This window comes from Perca fluviatilis, chromosome 2 (genome assembly GCF_010015445.1).
Source record: "Perca fluviatilis chromosome 2, GENO_Pfluv_1.0, whole genome shotgun sequence".
Classification (NCBI taxonomy): domain Eukaryota; kingdom Metazoa; phylum Chordata; class Actinopteri; order Perciformes; family Percidae; genus Perca; species Perca fluviatilis.
In genome coordinates, this window is record NC_053113.1 from 33,245,344 (window position 1) to 33,262,737 (window position 17,394).

The 17,394-nt window shown below is 40.5% G+C and overlaps 2 protein-coding genes across 2 annotated transcripts; both read left to right on the forward strand.

The window, feature by feature from the left end:
• The first annotated feature begins 240 nt into the window (after window positions 1–240).
• On the forward strand, window positions 241–3,518 carry LOC120574977 (ADP-ribosylation factor-like protein 14). The gene is made up of 2 exons (XM_039825524.1): window positions 241–754; window positions 2,415–3,518. The coding sequence occupies exons 1-2, from the start codon at window positions 440–442 to the stop codon at window positions 2,724–2,726; spliced, it is 627 nt and encodes a 208-aa protein (XP_039681458.1). The 5' UTR covers window positions 241–439; the 3' UTR covers window positions 2,727–3,518.
• Window positions 3,519–4,533: 1,015 nt separating this feature from the next.
• On the forward strand, window positions 4,534–17,293 carry kpna4 (karyopherin alpha 4 (importin alpha 3)). Its single transcript, XM_039825537.1, has 17 exons — window positions 4,534–4,765; window positions 6,604–6,648; window positions 6,846–6,935; window positions 9,001–9,030; window positions 9,146–9,198; window positions 9,916–10,011; window positions 10,310–10,395; window positions 11,562–11,648; window positions 11,749–11,918; window positions 12,292–12,336; window positions 12,501–12,632; window positions 12,765–12,893; window positions 13,600–13,704; window positions 13,824–13,895; window positions 14,260–14,422; window positions 14,523–14,617; window positions 15,096–17,293. Exons 1-17 carry the CDS (start codon window positions 4,697–4,699, stop codon window positions 15,189–15,191), a joined length of 1,563 nt encoding a protein of 520 aa, XP_039681471.1. The 5' UTR covers window positions 4,534–4,696; the 3' UTR covers window positions 15,192–17,293.
• The last annotated feature ends 101 nt before the right edge of the window (window positions 17,294–17,394 follow it).

Genomic DNA, 17,394 nt, shown 5'->3' on the forward strand with positions numbered 1-17,394 from the left:
TGATGTAATTGCTACAGGACATCCAGCCAGAAAGAAACACAATCTTCCCGTTGACCAAACATGGACTTCCTGGCTGCTGGTGTGTATGATGATCTGTAGCAGGTGTGATTTGACTCCTCTAACTGTGCTGTGGTAACCAGAGACCTGTATGTATTTAGTTGCACTGTCACTTTGGGTATAAATAGCTTTACTGAAAGCTACGCAGGGACAGAAGGAATCCCATCACAACAGAGGGGAGGGATCACTCTGCCTGTGCGTACATAAAGCATACTGATTGTAGACAGTCTCCATAAGAGGCCAGACACACTAAGCCTACACATAGACAGTACAAAGGGAGCCACTGGGTGCAGGCAGCTAGTTTACACAGCTATACAAAAAGAAGAAGCCATACTTTTTTATATATTTTTTTGAATATAGACACAAGCTGCACTTTTAGGACATGGGCATGCATGGATCCAAGCCTCGGAAACAAGCACAGGTCCTGATGCTAGGTCTGGACGGATCAGGGAAGACCACCCTGCTCTATAGGCTGAAGTACAACGAGAGTGTGGTGACCGTGCCAACTGTGGGCTTCAACGTGGAGACACTGGAGACTGACAGGAGCAGCCCGGGCCTGACGGTGTGGGACGTGGGGGGCCAAAAGAAGATGAGGCCCCATTGGAGGCATCACTATACTGACACAGCCGGACTGGTGTTTGTAGTGGACAGCTGGGATCAGAGGCGGCTGGATGAGGCCCGCAAAGAACTTCACCGGGTAATTAAATATATTAATATATATTTGATTCTTAATAAGCGTAACACTTAAAGATTTTTAATCTTAATAAATTGCTTATAGCACACTTTAAGCAAATATAAGAACACGTATTTATTTTATTAATGTAATTGTCAAAAACTATAACTCCATAACCATGATAAATATGTATACATGTGTAATGAATGATTAATAACACTTCACACTATAGCTGTAATCATATTATATATATATATACACACATATATATATATACATACATATATATATATATATACACACATATATATATATATATATATATATATATATATATATATATATATATATATATGCATGAACATATCTTGTGTGTGTTAAAAGCATTCATTATTTGTTTATACATGTACAAATCATTCACAGAAAAACATGTTGATCTTCAAGGTTCATTCTTGAGCTTGGTAATATAGTAGTTTGACAAAAAATACATTCTTAATTCAGGGTTCACTTACTAGATATATCAGCAGGATCTTGAGGCCTTCACCAGGATGGAGTTTGCTCAGTTGTTACGTAGAGTGAAGAACAATTATTTCCTAATAAATAAATGCTTAATTGATAAATAAATGAATAAAAAAAGGCTACGCTATTTCATTGCAACTTTGTTTTATTGTCAATCATTCATGATCTGCCTATGCACAGATGATTCATATGAGGAGTTATAAGTGTTCGCCAACATATTAATAAATACATTACAGTGTATTGTAGTTTGTTACAAACCATACATTGAGTGTTCATACTGCTTAATGCTAAATAGGGGAAGGTTGAACACAATAAATCTAAAGCAGGGGTCTTCAACGTTTTTTTTAGGCCACGGACCCCTTAGCTGAAAAAAGAGACAGAGTAAATACTAAGTAAGTACTAAATATATATTATACAATTGAGTTGCATATTAAACTGGGTCAGATGGATGAAAATTAATGGATATTATTATAAATTTTATACACAATGTTTTAATGTTAAATATACATGTTGAAGGCACAGTGAATCCTTAAGATAGATAGATATATAGATATATAGATAGATATATAGATAGATAGATAGATAGATAGATAGATAGATAGATAGATAGATAGATAGATAGATAGATAGATAGATAGATAGATCATTATTGTCATTGTATGCAGTACAACGGAATTCTGTTGGAGCCACCCTCTCCAAATAGCAGCATAGAGTAAAAAGATATATATATATATACACACATATATACATACCAGCACATTCTCACCCAAGCACATCTCGCACATACACATTCATTCGTACATACACATTCATTCCATGTTCTCATTAAATAGCTAAAAAACAGAAAACACAGTAGTTACAGGACAACTGTGTGGCTACCTTACCTATAGTAAGCTTATATTCAATGTGAAAATGTTTCTTTTTTTCACAAATATGCCAATTTATTTAGCTATTTTTGCTATTATTTTGCTTTGCTATTCATATGTTGAATTCATATTAATGTATATTTTCAGACATATTTAAAAAATATTAAACCTCATTTGGCCCCCCCCCCCCCTGTCCTAACTCTGAGGACCCCCTAGTGGTCACGAACCCTCTGTTGAAGATCTCTGTTTTACACTGTAGTAATTAAAGTGTTCTTTACTTTGTTTTCTTCACTTACTAGGTCCTGAGGTACGAGAGTCTCAGAGGAGTTCCTCTCGTGGTCCTTGGCAACAAACAGGACCTCCATGGCGCTGTGAGTCCAGAAGTGCTTTGCCTGACACTGGACCTCAAAAGAGTGTGCGAGGGCAGGGCCTGGTTTATCCAGCCCTGTTCAGCCACCACCGGCATGGGACTAGAGGAAGGTTTCAGGAGGATAGTCTATCTGATGAAGACTCCATTTAAACAGACTCAAGAGGACATTAAGGTTAAGATGAAGTCTAAGGGCTTCAGTGTCACAGCTGTGAAACAAGTCTTGCGCTGCAGCAGATGTTAAATGAAAATCTTTCTTGGAGATTCATTCAAATGATGTTCAGGATTCCTTCTCGTCTGCCTGTGCAAGTCGTCAGCAAATGGCCTCACCGTGGCGTCTATAGGCTCAAATGAGAGGAGGTGATAAGAAAAGGGATGAGATTATCGTAGTTTTAAGTGTTAATCTCAGTGGCACAAATAACTTTTACTCAATCCTGGTGAAGACAAAGTGCCTTTGAACCGTGGTGGTAACCCATGAGGATACTGTGAGTAATCTTGGGTTATGACAGCTGATATTAGCTGCTTGCAAAACACTATGTTTGCGATAATTCAGTCTGAGTCTGCATACTGTACATAAAAAATGGACTGATAAGTTTCTGTGGCTCAAAGAAATGTTCTTCATTGTGCATTATCTGTTCAGTTTTATTTGTTATGTATTTATATGTATGCAATATAAAAACTTATTATTATGTGCTTAATATTTCATACAAGCTTATTTATTTGGAATTACAGTGTTGTCACACTATGTTAAATTGTATAGATTTTCTTCAGCAACACAAATGGGACTAAAACACATTTATATACAGTATATATATCCTCAATTTAGCTAGGAAAGTTCCCATTGCGATACAAGATCTCTTCTTCGAGGGAGTCCTGGTATATAGTTTTGTAAAGTATACATGTTGTTACATCAAACTAAAAGCCATGGCAGAACTAAGTCATGTCATGATTTGAACATGTGTGTTTAATGTTATGCTGGCGCTCTTTCAGTGTTGGTTTTGTCTATTTGTTGCAATGAAATAAAGATGTTAAAATATCTGGAATCAAAGGAGGTGGTTCTAAGTGTGTGATCAAATAAATAGTAGAAAGGTAGGCTACTTAGATCTTTTGCTTTAAAGATTGCAATACAAAGATGTAGGCTAAATATTACATTGCATGTACAGTATAAGTCCTGATAATAAAAATTTGGGATTTTGACATAGAATACAAGACAGGGCCTTAAAGGATAAGTTTAAAGTCTGTCTTAAAACAATACTCACATGCCCATATGTACATTGAAAGAGTTAATGGTCACTGTAATTTTCCCTCCTGGCCACACTGAGTGTAAAGAGATCCTTTCGTGATTCCAATGTAGGAGATGGGGGACAAAATCTATAGTATGTGTTCTGTGCAAAAATGCATTTCAAAGTTCAGAAAAATTGAACATGAGGCTTCAGCAATTTGACTTAAATCAAATGGGTATCTTCCAAAGTTACTGAGTTTTCAGCACAATGATCCATCTTTGTGTTACAAGGAAACACTGTCATGAGAAACAAAAAGAGGGAGTTTAGCAAAACAAACAAACAAACAAACAAACAAACAAACAAGAAAGGCTACATCATCACTTAAATTACAGTTGATCAATTTACCAAAAATCAATTGACACATTCACAGTCAATTTGGGGTCAATTTGCCTGGTATGTAACCCAGCCTTGTTTATAGGCTATACTTATTGATAGTTGATTTACAGTAATACATAGCATCTATTTTTAAGATGACCATTTATTTTATATGTATCTATGCAAAAATAAAAAAAAGAGTAAAGAGACGTAGTAGTGGCATAAAATAGATGTAAAATACTGTACTCAACATTGTACTTACATTAAGTATACTTCCTTCTACTAGTGTATGAAATGTACATGTATTTAAATGTATACACTGGACGTTACTTGTCATTGACTACAATGATCAAACATGAGTTTGTATGGTGTTATGTGGCGCGCCCTGCAGATAGATGTTAACAGTGAAGCCAATGAGAGTGAAGGGGATTTCCCCACCCTTCCTCTACGCCAGAGCGAGGCTGCCTCCACCACCGGCAATCCCAGTATGCACCGCGGACAGAGCAGCGAAAAATAGTCCGTTAACGAAAGGCTGAGAAAAGGGAACCAGAAAAGGGTAGCTTCGCCAGCTCAATCCAAGAGTTAGACTGCGTTTAACGTAACCAGAACCGCTAACATGGCTGACAACGAGAAACTGGACAACCAGCGGTTGAAGAATTTCAAGAATAAGGGCCGTGATTTGGAGGTAAAGTTATGCAGATTGGTGTCGAGGATCTCCTCTCCGCCGCTATGTTCACGGCTTCCTTGTGACGTCGTTTCTAATTTCCACCATCGGGAACTTTTTACCCGAAGCCTCGGCCAGGGCCTTTACCGATCACCAGTTATAGATCGCAGGCCTTGGCGGGGCGGTTGCCCTTCTGGTTTCACTGGTTTCGTTACGCCATTAGACTGCGTTGGTTATAAAACATGTCAGAAGCGCTCGTCAGAGTTCATCGCCTCCGCTGGTTGTGCTCTGCTAGCTCAGTGCTAGCCAGGCCCACGGGGGACATGCTAGCTAGTTTAACTAAAGCACATCGTCCACCGGTTTAGGTCGACGTGTTAGCTAGGGAAAACTAGCTAACTGTAGCTATATCTCAAAGTAAACAAAAATAAGTTTCAGGTTGTATTGGGGAAATATTTGCTTGTTTGTCAAGCTAACCCAGCGGCATATTAACGTTATAGTGATACTGCAGTTAGCTAGCTAACCTGCGTGCTAGCTGGCTTGCAGCTAGCGTTAAGCTTGGTGGTGCTGGTGGCTGCAGTTCCACCCATCCCCCGTCTTTATCACCAAAAACAATGGCGGAAACCAGTTAGCTAGCCTCTTAGCTGGCCAGTTATCCGGCTCTTTTAAATTGTGGCGTAGTGTTAAAATGTTATTCCGTGGTTTAACAATGTTATACGTGCTTAGAAAACCAGGTTAACACGACCAGCTTGTTAACACGATCACATACCTGGTAATGTTAATGTTAGATCAAAGCTGCACGTTGGATCCATAAGTTACCAGCTGATCTACAGTCAGCTCAGCATGCCTATACTTTAATATTGTTAGAGGATGTTGTTGTTTTCAGGCGGGCTCCCTTGACATGTATATAAGCAGGATATACTCTTCCATCCAGTTTGACAAGTCGCATCTGTTACGAGCTAGGCCACCACACGAGTCGCGTTTAGCAACCATGGATGTACTAGCTAACCTGTTAATAACTAATCTCCACCATGGTGGAGGACTGTCATTGCCGACAAACATCTACTCTTTAACTGCAACTAAAACGACACTCGTCTGCTCATTACGTGAGCTATATAATAAACCTTCTTAACAGTTGTATACTCAGTTTGTTGGTTAACATTACACCAAGCTCAAACTAATGCCGTCTGTTACAGCATTCCTGCAATAAAGCCTACGAATGTAATGTTACATTCTTTGTTCAACTTCATGGTCATTTTTTAGGCTGTAGTTTTTCTTGCTGTTAAATTGTATTGCTTTGTAATCTACGATACATCTACAATTGAACAGCAGCACAAACTACTCTCCAATAAAGACCACAAATCAGAATCCGCACCTCTCTAAAACCGTTTCAACAGAGTGAACATTAAAACCTTTGTGAAGGACAAACTGCAGTAGTTTTTGCTAGATGTGGCTAATAAATTGGCAACTGAGTGTATCTCATTGCAACGTCATGTGTTTTATGTGTAAGAATATCAATAAAAATGGTATATATATATACCTATCTATCTATTTATCTATCTATCTATCAAAGAATATGTGAGTTAACTGCACATGAAATGGTCTTGTGGTAACTTAAGATGGGTCATTTTAGGCCGGACTCGTGTTAAATGTGTTTGGGTGCTGTCATATACAGTGTGGGCTTTTGACTTAATGCTCCAGGTATGACTGATACTGCGCATCAGCTCTAGTCGCATGAAATGGATCCTGATCTCACACTGTGCCCAAATTTGATTTCGTAGCTAGTGTCACTCTCTTGGGCAATGGCTGGTTGGGATTAAAGTTTCTTGTTGTATAATGTTAATATGCCATCTCGCCCACAGACTATGAGAAGACAGAGGACTGAGGTAGTGGTGGAACTCAGAAAGGTAAATATACATTTGTGTTACATTGTGCTACTACCTACTCCAACTAAGATTTTTACAACTACATTAAATTCTGACCTTTACATCTACAGTGTGTCTTTTAAAAGAATGCACTGAAAGATGCAGAGTTTTCCTTGTTATCGTTAATTTCTGCTGGAATGTGCATATTGGAAGTGATATTTCTGTTTCCTCCACCACAGAACAAAAGAGATGAGCACCTTCTGAAGCGGAGAAATGTGCCTCACGAGGACATCTGTGAGGACTCTGATGTTGACGGAGATTTCAGATCGGTACGGTCTTGCATCCTCTGCTCAAAATATGTCTGCTGCTACCAGAAAATCAAGTTCACATTTTTGGGTTTTGTGTTTTAAAGGCAGAAAATAGTTTCCCTTCTGTAAGGTACAACTGATATCTACTCGGAATGACAGCTTAGCATAAATGTTTGTCCTAGGGGTTTTGCACATTAGGTTAATCTCACTGGTTAAACACTCCAGAGGTTTAGGACATGGCGGCATTTTGTCCCTGTGATGCTGCCTCCTTGGCTCCTTGCTCCATGTCGTTGGGTGGGGCAGGAGTGTGAACAAACATGCAGTCTGTCTTTCTCTGTGCTGGTTGGTGTCTCATTTTCTCAAAGTTGGACCAATGCATCTAGAACTTCCTTGGTAGAATAGGTAAAATGCAACTAGTGAAACTATCCCTCATCAGGGTTGTGTTCCTGTTTGTTTTTTTCTGTTTTTTTCTGTGCTTTTGGGGCCCAGTACTTCCATTAATGTTTGAGACGGATTCCTGTTATGCAGCATTTTTGTGTTGACATCATGAAATCCCTGCTTATGTAATCTCTGCAATGAACATCTATGTGGATTTTTATTTTTCCATTTTCAGATGAAAGGACAACAGGTATAAAGTTGGGACCAGAGAAGAAAATACCTAATATTGTAATCACTTTTGGTAGTAATAGTTCTGGTTGTGATACATACATGAAATGTAATGCAGATGGTAGCTTGAAAATTAGCCCCTTAAATTGGGGCCAATTTTGAGGCACTTTATTTTCAGTTAAGTACCGATCTAACCATAACTGATGAGCCAAAACTTTAGGCCATGTGCTCGTTTATAGTTTAAGCTTAAAGCTCAACAGTAAATGTCTCAGAAATCCTCTCTTGATGTGTGCGCGTTTTTTAGAATCCCACCATCACTAAGGGGGCTCTAGGTTTGGTGGTATTGCTGGATAAAAAGGCCACTCAGCAGTTCAGAAATTCAATCGCAGTAACTGCGGAGTGGCATTGAGAGGGCCAACTTGAAATGGGCTGCTTAGCAATATATCAACAATGGCATGCTGCTCTGACTCACTGCAAGACATTACATAGGCTTTTGTGCATGCTGGTCAATCTAGTATATATACCAAACATCCGATGACCTTTTGTGATTGTTTCAGTCCATCTAAAATAACACATTGATTGTGCTTTGAGGACATTTGCGTCTTTTTTTTTTTTTTTTTTTTTTTTTCCAGTTGCCTATTTGTGGTTCGCTCTTTCACAATAAAAAAAAAAAAAAAAAAAAAAAAAGTGGGCCTGCTGATAAATCAGATGGCTCCTAAATCCTCACTTTCCCTCAGCTTTTGTTATTTTTCTACTTCTGTCTGAGTTGTCGCCACTGTTTTTAATATCCATTACAGATGTCTCATGCATATTGTGTATGCAGGGTTTTGTTTGAATGTTTTTCTTTTCTGGTTTGACTTTTGTTGCAAATCTACCGCCGCCCTTTATTTGAGGGTGCACAGGCAATCAGCTGCAACTGCTGGCTATCAGAGGCATCAGCCAACTTTATATAACGGGGCCTGCAGTCATGGTCAATGCTTGATTAAAAGTAAGAAAGATACTCCAATTGCTACGGTAGAGGGCGTCAGGTGAGCTTGCCAGTTAGCATATTATCAAGTTGGATGCTGGCCTTCACTTCTGGCCTGCTGACTGTTGCGCCAAAACATCACATTTGGTTAAAATGAGAATGCAGGTCGCTGCATTGTTCTGGTGGCATTTCCCCAACCGCGAGCCTCCCCTCACTGTTCTCATTGGTGCTTTGGTGGCCTTCCTTCCTGCTTTTTCAACTTCACATACAAAGCAGTTTTAGAAAAGACAAACAGACTGCTCACCCTCATTTGGTACTGCCAGGCTATGCACTCTTTAGGATATTCAAATGGCTTTTTCTGGCCTAACCACCGGTTTAAAATGTACCTGTTACCGACCATCTTCTAACTCTTGACATTACATACTGTTATGTGTTACAAATGTGTGTCAAAGCACGATTCAAGACTATTGACTCCAAAATGTTTCTTTTCTTCTTTTTCTTTTTTTTTTTTAGCAAAACACCTCTCTTGAAGCAATAGTACAAGTAAGTAGGATGTTTGATTTATTTTTCTTTGTCATTTAACCCCTCTTGTGGGCAGTGTGTGTATTGTGCATCAGAATTTAACTCCTTGTCCTTGGCTTTCCTGTGTTGCGTTTAGAATGCCACCAGTGATAATCAGGGCGTCCAGCTGAGTGCTGTTCAGGCTGCCAGGTAGGAACACACACACCCTCACCCTTTTGGACTCTACTCGTTATCACTTCAGTTTACACAGGTAGCCAATAATTAAATAGTGTTTATTGTCCCTGTATAATCATTTAGTGTAACATGTTATGTTACCACTCTAACCTAATTTTCACTATGAATAAACTGTTGTGCTGTATAATATTGAAGTATGAGTTTTAATATAATCCAGATTCACATCTGGTTTGTCTGGTTATTGTGTGGCATAAATTCTGCACCCGTACACCAATGCTTAAGAGGTTCCCTGATTAAAATGGAATGGCCTCTTGCATAATACAGTTTCAGTGTTGAAATTTCGGGGGCTGAATGTTTTTTTTCCAGCTCAGTTTAGACAGCGGTGATTAACAGTAAGTCAGCCCCTTCTGATTAATGGACATTGTAAATGGCACTGCAGCTCAGTAGTTGGGTCAAGTGCAGAATGAGTTGGCTGAATTCATGAAACGTGTTATTTTTTTTAATTCTTATTTTTTAGTCTAGCCTGCAGTTTTACCATTCCCACATTACCTGTTGATGTTGGGTCATGAGCAGGGTGGAGTCTCCTGTCATACAGTCACTGGGACTGTGATTAACTTCAAATTCTTTAGCTGTTTCTCTCTGTGTGTCATTGGTTCTTCATGTTGGTATGTGTCAGTAAAGCTACGTGAGTGTGTGAGTAATGGTCTTTTGTATCCTCTTTTGTTTTTGTAGGAAGTTGTTGTCCAGTGACCGTAACCCTCCCATAGATGACCTGATTAAGTCTGGGATCCTTCCTATACTGGTCCACTGCCTGGACAGAGATGACAAGTAAGCAGGCTGAAATTCTGTTTGTCTGCATGTAGCAGTGCATCACGCTTTTTCATGCGCGATAATTAATTATAGTACGATCATGTTGAGTTCATGTACACTTCAAAGTTATGCAAATGACGGAGCAGGCTTTAGCCCAGCCTACATCTATAGCAGTTATATAAATGTGTTCTAGTTTTCACCTTCCAGGAATGGCAGAAATATAAATGACTCATCAGCATGCTCCTGCTGTTTGACGCCCCTGTCCAGTTACGCTCACTTTAACCACAGCCTTCATCCATCTCTTACCTCTTGACAGCCCATCTCTCCAGTTTGAGGCAGCCTGGGCTCTTACCAACATAGCATCTGGTACATCAGAGCAGACCCAAGCTGTGGTCCAGTCCAGTAAGTGCCATTCTATCTTAACCACACCACTTTCTTTAACTCTCTTTCCCTTGATTTTTTTTTTTTTAAATTTTGTTTTCTTATCTGTAGCGTGTTTTATGGAAGATTTTGAATACTCCACTAACTGGTGCTTTTATTTTAGTGGGGTGTGCAGTTCTATGCTGGAATTTAAACCTGTAGTATTTTCTTATTTTGTTACGTAGTAAACGATATGTTCACATTTATGTCACCTTGTCAGTTGATGACATTTTCAACAAGGTGAAAAAAACTATTTACCTCAATTATTTGTCAGAAGTACATTTTGTACAACAATATATTATGAAATGATGTCCTGTTATGGGAAATATGTCAACAAATTCCTAAAGAACTAATGTGTTCACACATATGTAAGCGTGGCATTGCCTTTTCATCAATGGGGCATTTTAAAATAGAAGTTCTTTGTTCTTTTCTGTAACATGTGGTCTGTTCATTCTTTTCCACTCGTCAAGTGGTCAATGTGTTTTTTTTTCTTTTTTTTTCTTTATGAAGCCGCCTGTTTCGCCATCTTGATGGCAGCACTTGCAACAAGCTGGAACATAAAGGAATTAAATCAGTGGACTTCAGAATTATTAATCTTGACAATGCATAACATCATAATCTATGATTAATTATGCAGTCTTAACAGCAGAGTTTAAGTATATCTGGCTTTGAATGAAGCCTTTCATCTGTATCTTCAGCTTTCTCGGCTTGCATGTTTATTTTTATTTGTTTTAAAAGATCTGATTTTAAGAATATGAATTAGTTTTAAGTCCACATTAAGCAATATACAACAAAATAACTTAGATTGTTTTTCTTCTCCGTCTTCACCTCTTCTTTTTTTTTTTTCCTAGCATGTAGTGGACTTGTGTGTGTGTGTGTGTGTGTGTGTGTGTGTGTGTGTGTGTGTGTGTGTGTGTGTGTGTGTGTGTGTGTGTGTGTGTGTGTGTGTGTGTGTGTGTGTGTGTGTGTGTGTGTGTGTGTGTGTGGTCAGATGGTTAAAGTTGTATTCAAGTTTTACCATTTTATCTCTTCCTAGAGCTGTCTATACATTCTCTGAGGAACATGGTGTTGTACCTGAATTAAAGCAACCCCTCAGATCATTCGATGCTCTTCTTTATGATTGTCACCTTTCTGTTTTCTTTGTGTAGATGCTGTGCCACTGTTCCTGAGGCTGCTTCACTCTCCTCACCAGAATGTGTGCGAACAGGCCGTCTGGGCCCTGGGGAACATCATAGGTGAGTCGTGTTGGTGTGAACGTGAGTGTGTCAAGGAAACGCGTGTAGTCGATCCCGAGAGGACATGCGCTCCATCTGTGTGTCTGTCTGTGTTATGCAGGTGATGGCCCTCAATGCAGAGACTATGTGATCAGCTTGGGTGTGGTCAAGCCCCTGCTCTCTTTCATCAGTCCCTCCATCCCCATCACCTTCCTCCGCAATGTCACATGGGTGATGGTCAACCTGTGCCGCCACAAGGACCCTCCACCACCCATGGAGACGATCCAGGAGGTGTGTATGCGCGTTAAGAAGCGAGAAAGCGAGCACTTTGTGTCTGTGTGGGTGTGCGCCAGATTGCTGGGTAACACGGGTGTTTATGGAAAGGCAATATTTCAGTCTTCTAAGAGAGAGGGATGTGTTTATTGGATGGCGGAGAGGAAGCGCTCCATCAGCGGTCTACTACCTAAGGTGGTTAAATGAAGGCAAATTTAAGTGTGTTGCTGTTAGGTGCTGAAATGAATTAAGGTATAGCAGGTATTGCAGAGTACATGCACATGAAGCCATTTCAACTATTGATTGATCACATGGGAACTGATGTTTTCGTTGTCATTTTCTCCACCTAATGGTCCCACCTGTCTCTTCTTCTATTTAATTCTTTTCTCAGATCCTGCCAGCTCTCTGCGTGCTGATCCACCACACTGATGTCAGTGTGAGTAGACTGTAGTAGACTTTTTTTTTTTTTTAAGCAGGCCATGGTGCCCTGGCATCACTTAACTATTAGCAGAGCTCCATTCTCACCCAATCTGAAGTGTTAAGAAGTTGTTCAGGATGGAGAATTTATTCATCCCCCCTTTTCTTCTTTGCTGCCTCCAGATCTTGGTAGACACAGTGTGGGCTCTGTCCTATCTGACGGACGCTGGGAACGAACAGATCCAAATGGTGATCGACTCTGGCATCGTCCCTCATCTGGTACCTCTGCTCAGTCACCAGGAGGTCAAAGTTCAGGTATGAGGAGACACCAGGCGTGACACGGCTTATGTTTTGGATTAGATTAATAAAACTTCAGACATGGACACTGGAGATGAGATTGATTTATATTTAGGATTAAACAGTGTTACACTTCCTCTCCACGTCCAGACTGCTGCCTTGAGGGCTGTTGGGAACATAGTGACTGGCACAGACGAACAGACCCAGGTGGTGCTCAACTGTGACGCTCTCAGCCACTTCCCTGCACTGCTCACACACCCGAAGGAGAAAATCAACAAGGTAATACATCCTCTAGCTCCGGCTTCTCCTCCTACACACGTACCCGCCTGTCTAGCGCAACATGAGTTGTCTGGAAGTGATGAAATCAGAGACTTTGGTGCTAGTGTGAAAGCTGTGTGGACGGTATAGATGGGACAGATAGCCATATTCGCATCACGGAGAATCGCGAGGATGAAGAAGACGAAGAGGACCTCCAGTAGAAGTTAGTGAGATAGATCAGAGGGGGGGTGTGATTGCGTGTGATTGAATGTGTGATATCATGGGTTGGTGGTCGGAGGGTGCTGAAGACCATGTGTCTCTGCTGATATCGGAGTGCATCTGAGTCCAGTCGCTAAGAAAACGAGGCCCCCTTTGTGACCCGGACGATGATTAGAGCCTCAAAAAGCCACCCTTGCCCCGCCCACAGCACTCTGTCTCGACCAGAGGTCCAACTTTCAGCTTGGACCTCTGGATTCTGATCCAGTGCGGACACAAAAGAGAAGTGTTTCAGGCTTTGAGAAGAAAAATGGGCAGTCTGTCATATCTCATTTTCATTCAAAGTCTTTAGCGGGCAAGTTCCTCCTCCTCCTCTAGTTGAAGGTGTGACACAGTAAAATCTTTTAGCTTCTTTGGTCAGGAGAAAACCTGCATACACTTAAATCTTCATGGCTTGACTCCCTGCAGTAGGAAACTGTCACCGACTGTATTTGTGCTTTTTGTCCTGTAGGAGGCAGTGTGGTTCCTGTCCAACATCACAGCAGGCAACCAGCAACAGGTGCAGGCTGTCATTGACGCCAAGCTAGTTCCCATGATCATTCACCTGCTTGATAAGGTGTGTGTCCATCCCTCTATAAACCCTGTGTGAAGTGGGTCGTGTGTGATCATTTTTTGGAGAGCATATAGGCATTATGCGTTGCTCACTTTTGAATGCATCATTTTATTTTTTTCCAGGGTGACTTTGGCACTCAGAAGGAAGCCGCCTGGGCCATCAGCAACCTGACAATAAGTGGGAGGAAAGATCAGGTGAGAATCTTGTCAACAAATCACCTTGTACTCTGCCAGTGCCGGAGTTAAACTTTCAATTTCACCTACTTTGAAAAGGAAATTGAGTAATGAGAAACGGAAACCGTATGAAGAAAAGGATGCGCAATATGGTTGACATCAATTTCACATTGTTAGAATAAATATTTTCCCCTAACATCGATACACGTCACAAAATTCTTTAAAAAAAAACAACTGATTTTTACTCATTTTATTTGTTTAGTCTGCTAGAATTCTTAATTTGGACAACAGAAATTAGAAACATGTATGTTTTATTATTAAAACTCTTGTCATACAGCAAAAAGTGTACATTTGATGATCCTCTTTGTCTCTCTGCTACCTGCAGGTGGCCCACCTGATTGAGAAGCAGGTGATCCCTCCATTCTGCAACCTGCTGATAGTGAAGGACGCCCAGGTCGTACAGGTTGTTCTGGATGGCCTCAGCAATATCCTCAAGATGGCAGATGATGAGGCTGAAACGATTGCTAACCTTATTGAGGAATGTGGAGGTAAGTCCCGTCAAGGGTTTTCTCATGTTTGTGTTTATTAACATTATGTGTTCGTTTGTGATTGAATGCTGTATAAAATCTATTTTTTTTTATTCCTCAGGTTTGGAAAAAGTGGAGCAACTGCAAAATCACGAAAATGAAGATATCTACAAATTGGCATACGAAATTATTGATCAGTTCTTCTCATCTGATGATGTAAGTTAAAAGTGATTGTTTCCCTTTCAAAGTTGTTTTTGTCACTGATGTTGGAAGGATCTGTCCACTGGTGGTTTTCAATAGTATTGCTTTGTTGTAAAGTTGAGGGTTCAGACGTTTATCAGTGTTTTTTGCCCCCAACGGTGCCTTCCAGGCAGCGCTGCCTGGAAGGCACCGTTGGGGGGGACTGGTTAGGGTTAGGGTTAGGTGCCTTGAAGGCAGTGGTCGCAGCGCTGCCTGGAAGGAGCAGTTGGGGGCAAAATAACCACCATCGAGCGGTTTACTGATATCACATTTCAGTAGTACTAGTACTTTTTAAGTATTATCACATTGTTATGAATATTAAATAAAATAATAAAATTATAAATCACAAGTTAAACCTTAGTATTTGACTTGCCTAATTCAAAATGTTGTCATCTGATTCAAGTGTTTTATCTACTGTCATGTCCGCTGCCCCCTTCCCTTGTCTTTCATATAGATTGATGAAGACACCAGCCTGGTCCCAGAGGCCATCCAAGGTGGAACTTACGGCTTTAACTCAGCCAACGTGCCAGCCGAGGGATTCCAGTTCTAGACGGCATCTGGGGTATTCTGGAGTTTTGTTCACGATGCAGCACTCTGTTCAACATAAAAAAAAATTAGGAGAGAGAGAGCGAGAGAGAGCGCGAGAGTGTGAGAAATTTGATCCATTGTGCTTGGCTCGTGGGATCCATGGCTGCATCTTATCTGAGAGAAAAATGTGTGGATTTCATTTGGCATTCCAGGGGAACCAGCCCAAATGAAGTTTGAGATGGCGAGTGGGTGCGAGTGAGAATGAGTGGCTACATGTTGCAAAAAAAAGCAAAACATCTACATCGAATGCGTTGAGAGACATGCCGACATAACTTCTGTGTTATTGGAGCGGTCGCCTTCGGAAAAACGACTTCAAACGACAACAACAAAAAAAACTCGATGTCTGCCCGGGGAGAACCAAGGACATCCAAAAATAAGAAATCAAGAGATCTTGAAATAATACTATACAAAGAAAAGGCAGACATGAAAACAACTTTAATTATGAACAGAGATGAACCACGAACCATCACAATTCTGCGGTCCTCCGACTAGAGAGGGCGCCACCCTCAATGTGCCCCTCCCCCAATCGGCCACGCTATCGGACATGTGTGTGAATGGACCCATTGTGTACGAATGTCTGGACTCAGTGCTGAGGAGCCAGGTTCATCTCCTCCAACGAGACGCCCCGATAGGGCACCATCCTCTCCCCCTGGTGGGCGGGGCCAAGAGTCCGGCTGCGCGTGTCGCATGTGCGAGAGAATGGACGGATGAGTTGTGTGCTTGGCTGCGTGCGTGACTGGGAGTATGCAAGACTGGGTGAGAACGCATGCGGAGACGGGAAAAAAATAAAAAAATACAACATCTGAAGAGAAACAAAATTGCAACAATAAGGTTAGCAAAGGTTTCAGGAAAAGAAATTCTGCCTTTTGAAAGAGGCTGATTCGCAAATCCCTGAAAGGAAGAACTATGGATATGAAAAAGAAAAAAAAATCATCGTCATCACAAGGATTCTTTTTGTTTTGAATTAAGTTAGTATTAATTGACACTGGACAATGCTATTTGCAGGTGTAGAGCAGCAGTGCATTGTGTTAAGATGCATTTGGTGGCTTTCGGGCTTTTCTTTTTGCCTCCAGTGTGTTCCTTTTTATGATATATTATTATTATTTTTTTTTTTTTTTAATTTTCAGCTTTTAGTTTCATTGCTTCTGTAAAGGTGATTGATGACGATCGTATTCCACCCTCACACCAGAACCCTAACCTACGCACCAGACATGGGCTTGATGCTGTGAAATTCTGACACCATCACTATAATCACCCAAATTACCTGTTCCCTCCCCTTGTGACACTTCATTATTTCTCCTTCAATTATTTCTGCAAAATCACTGCTTTGCAGTATTGTTGCCATAGCTTTGACTTATCACCAAGGGAGAAGAGAACAATGGCCATTTCACGTAGGATTGTGAATCATAACCTTTGCATGTACTAAACTATGGCACAGTTAATTTTTAGGGTATTTTAGTTTCCTTAGGCTGTGGATACAGTGTAATTTTTCATTTTAAGTAAAACTGTGCTTAAATGTTACATGTTTGCTCTTCCCTTACCCCTCACTAGTGTCCAATTTGCTAAATAATCTTTGGTTTTGCACATATACTGCAAAGTGAGGCCTGAAGTCTTTCTGAAGGCGTGTTGGTCGGTTTCATAGGTTTTGACTTGCCAACAACCTCTACAATATGCATCACTCAACCACAATCTTTGTTGTCTTTCTAGAGTAATCCAATTATGCTTTTTAGTGATACTTGAGAAAAGAATGACTTAATTTCAGGAGCAGCAGTAATGAATCTGCTAATGTATCTCAGCTAGACTAAGAGGTGATTTAGCCTCCCTTTTCTCAAGGCCAAGGGTGTCCCACATGTTAGACTGGAGTTGTCCTTAGTGGGTTCCCCTGAATAATAAATAAACCCATGAACAAGTTTGCTGTACCTTTTTAGTACATTGCAGAGTCCTTAGCCCCATACTCCTCTTATACCTGCTAGGTGTACAAGCTTACCCTCTTCTATTTTTTGTGTTAACTTCAAACACTGTAGTAAATGATTGCTCATTGCGCTCATAAACCTGTTGAACATAGGGGGTATTTTTTTTCAGCATTCCTTGTTAGCAAACATGTGGTTTCAAAAGTATGACATGGAAGGTAAAAAAAAAAAAAGGTGTTTGCCCAAAAACCTGTT

Coding starts and splice junctions, on each gene's coding strand:
- LOC120574977 (XM_039825524.1), top strand. CDS start 440: ATGGGCATGCATGGATCCAAGCCTCGGAAACAAGCACAGGTCCTGATG. Junction 755..2,414: donor CCCGCAAAGAACTTCACCGG/GTAATTAAATAT, acceptor TTCACTTACTAG/GTCCTGAGGTACGAGAGTCT.
- kpna4 (XM_039825537.1), top strand. CDS start 4,697: ATGGCTGACAACGAGAAACTGGACAACCAGCGGTTGAAGAATTTCAAG. Junction 12,337..12,500: donor TCCACCACACTGATGTCAGT/GTGAGTAGACTG, acceptor TGCTGCCTCCAG/ATCTTGGTAGACACAGTGTG. Junction 13,896..14,259: donor TAAGTGGGAGGAAAGATCAG/GTGAGAATCTTG, acceptor TGCTACCTGCAG/GTGGCCCACCTGATTGAGAA.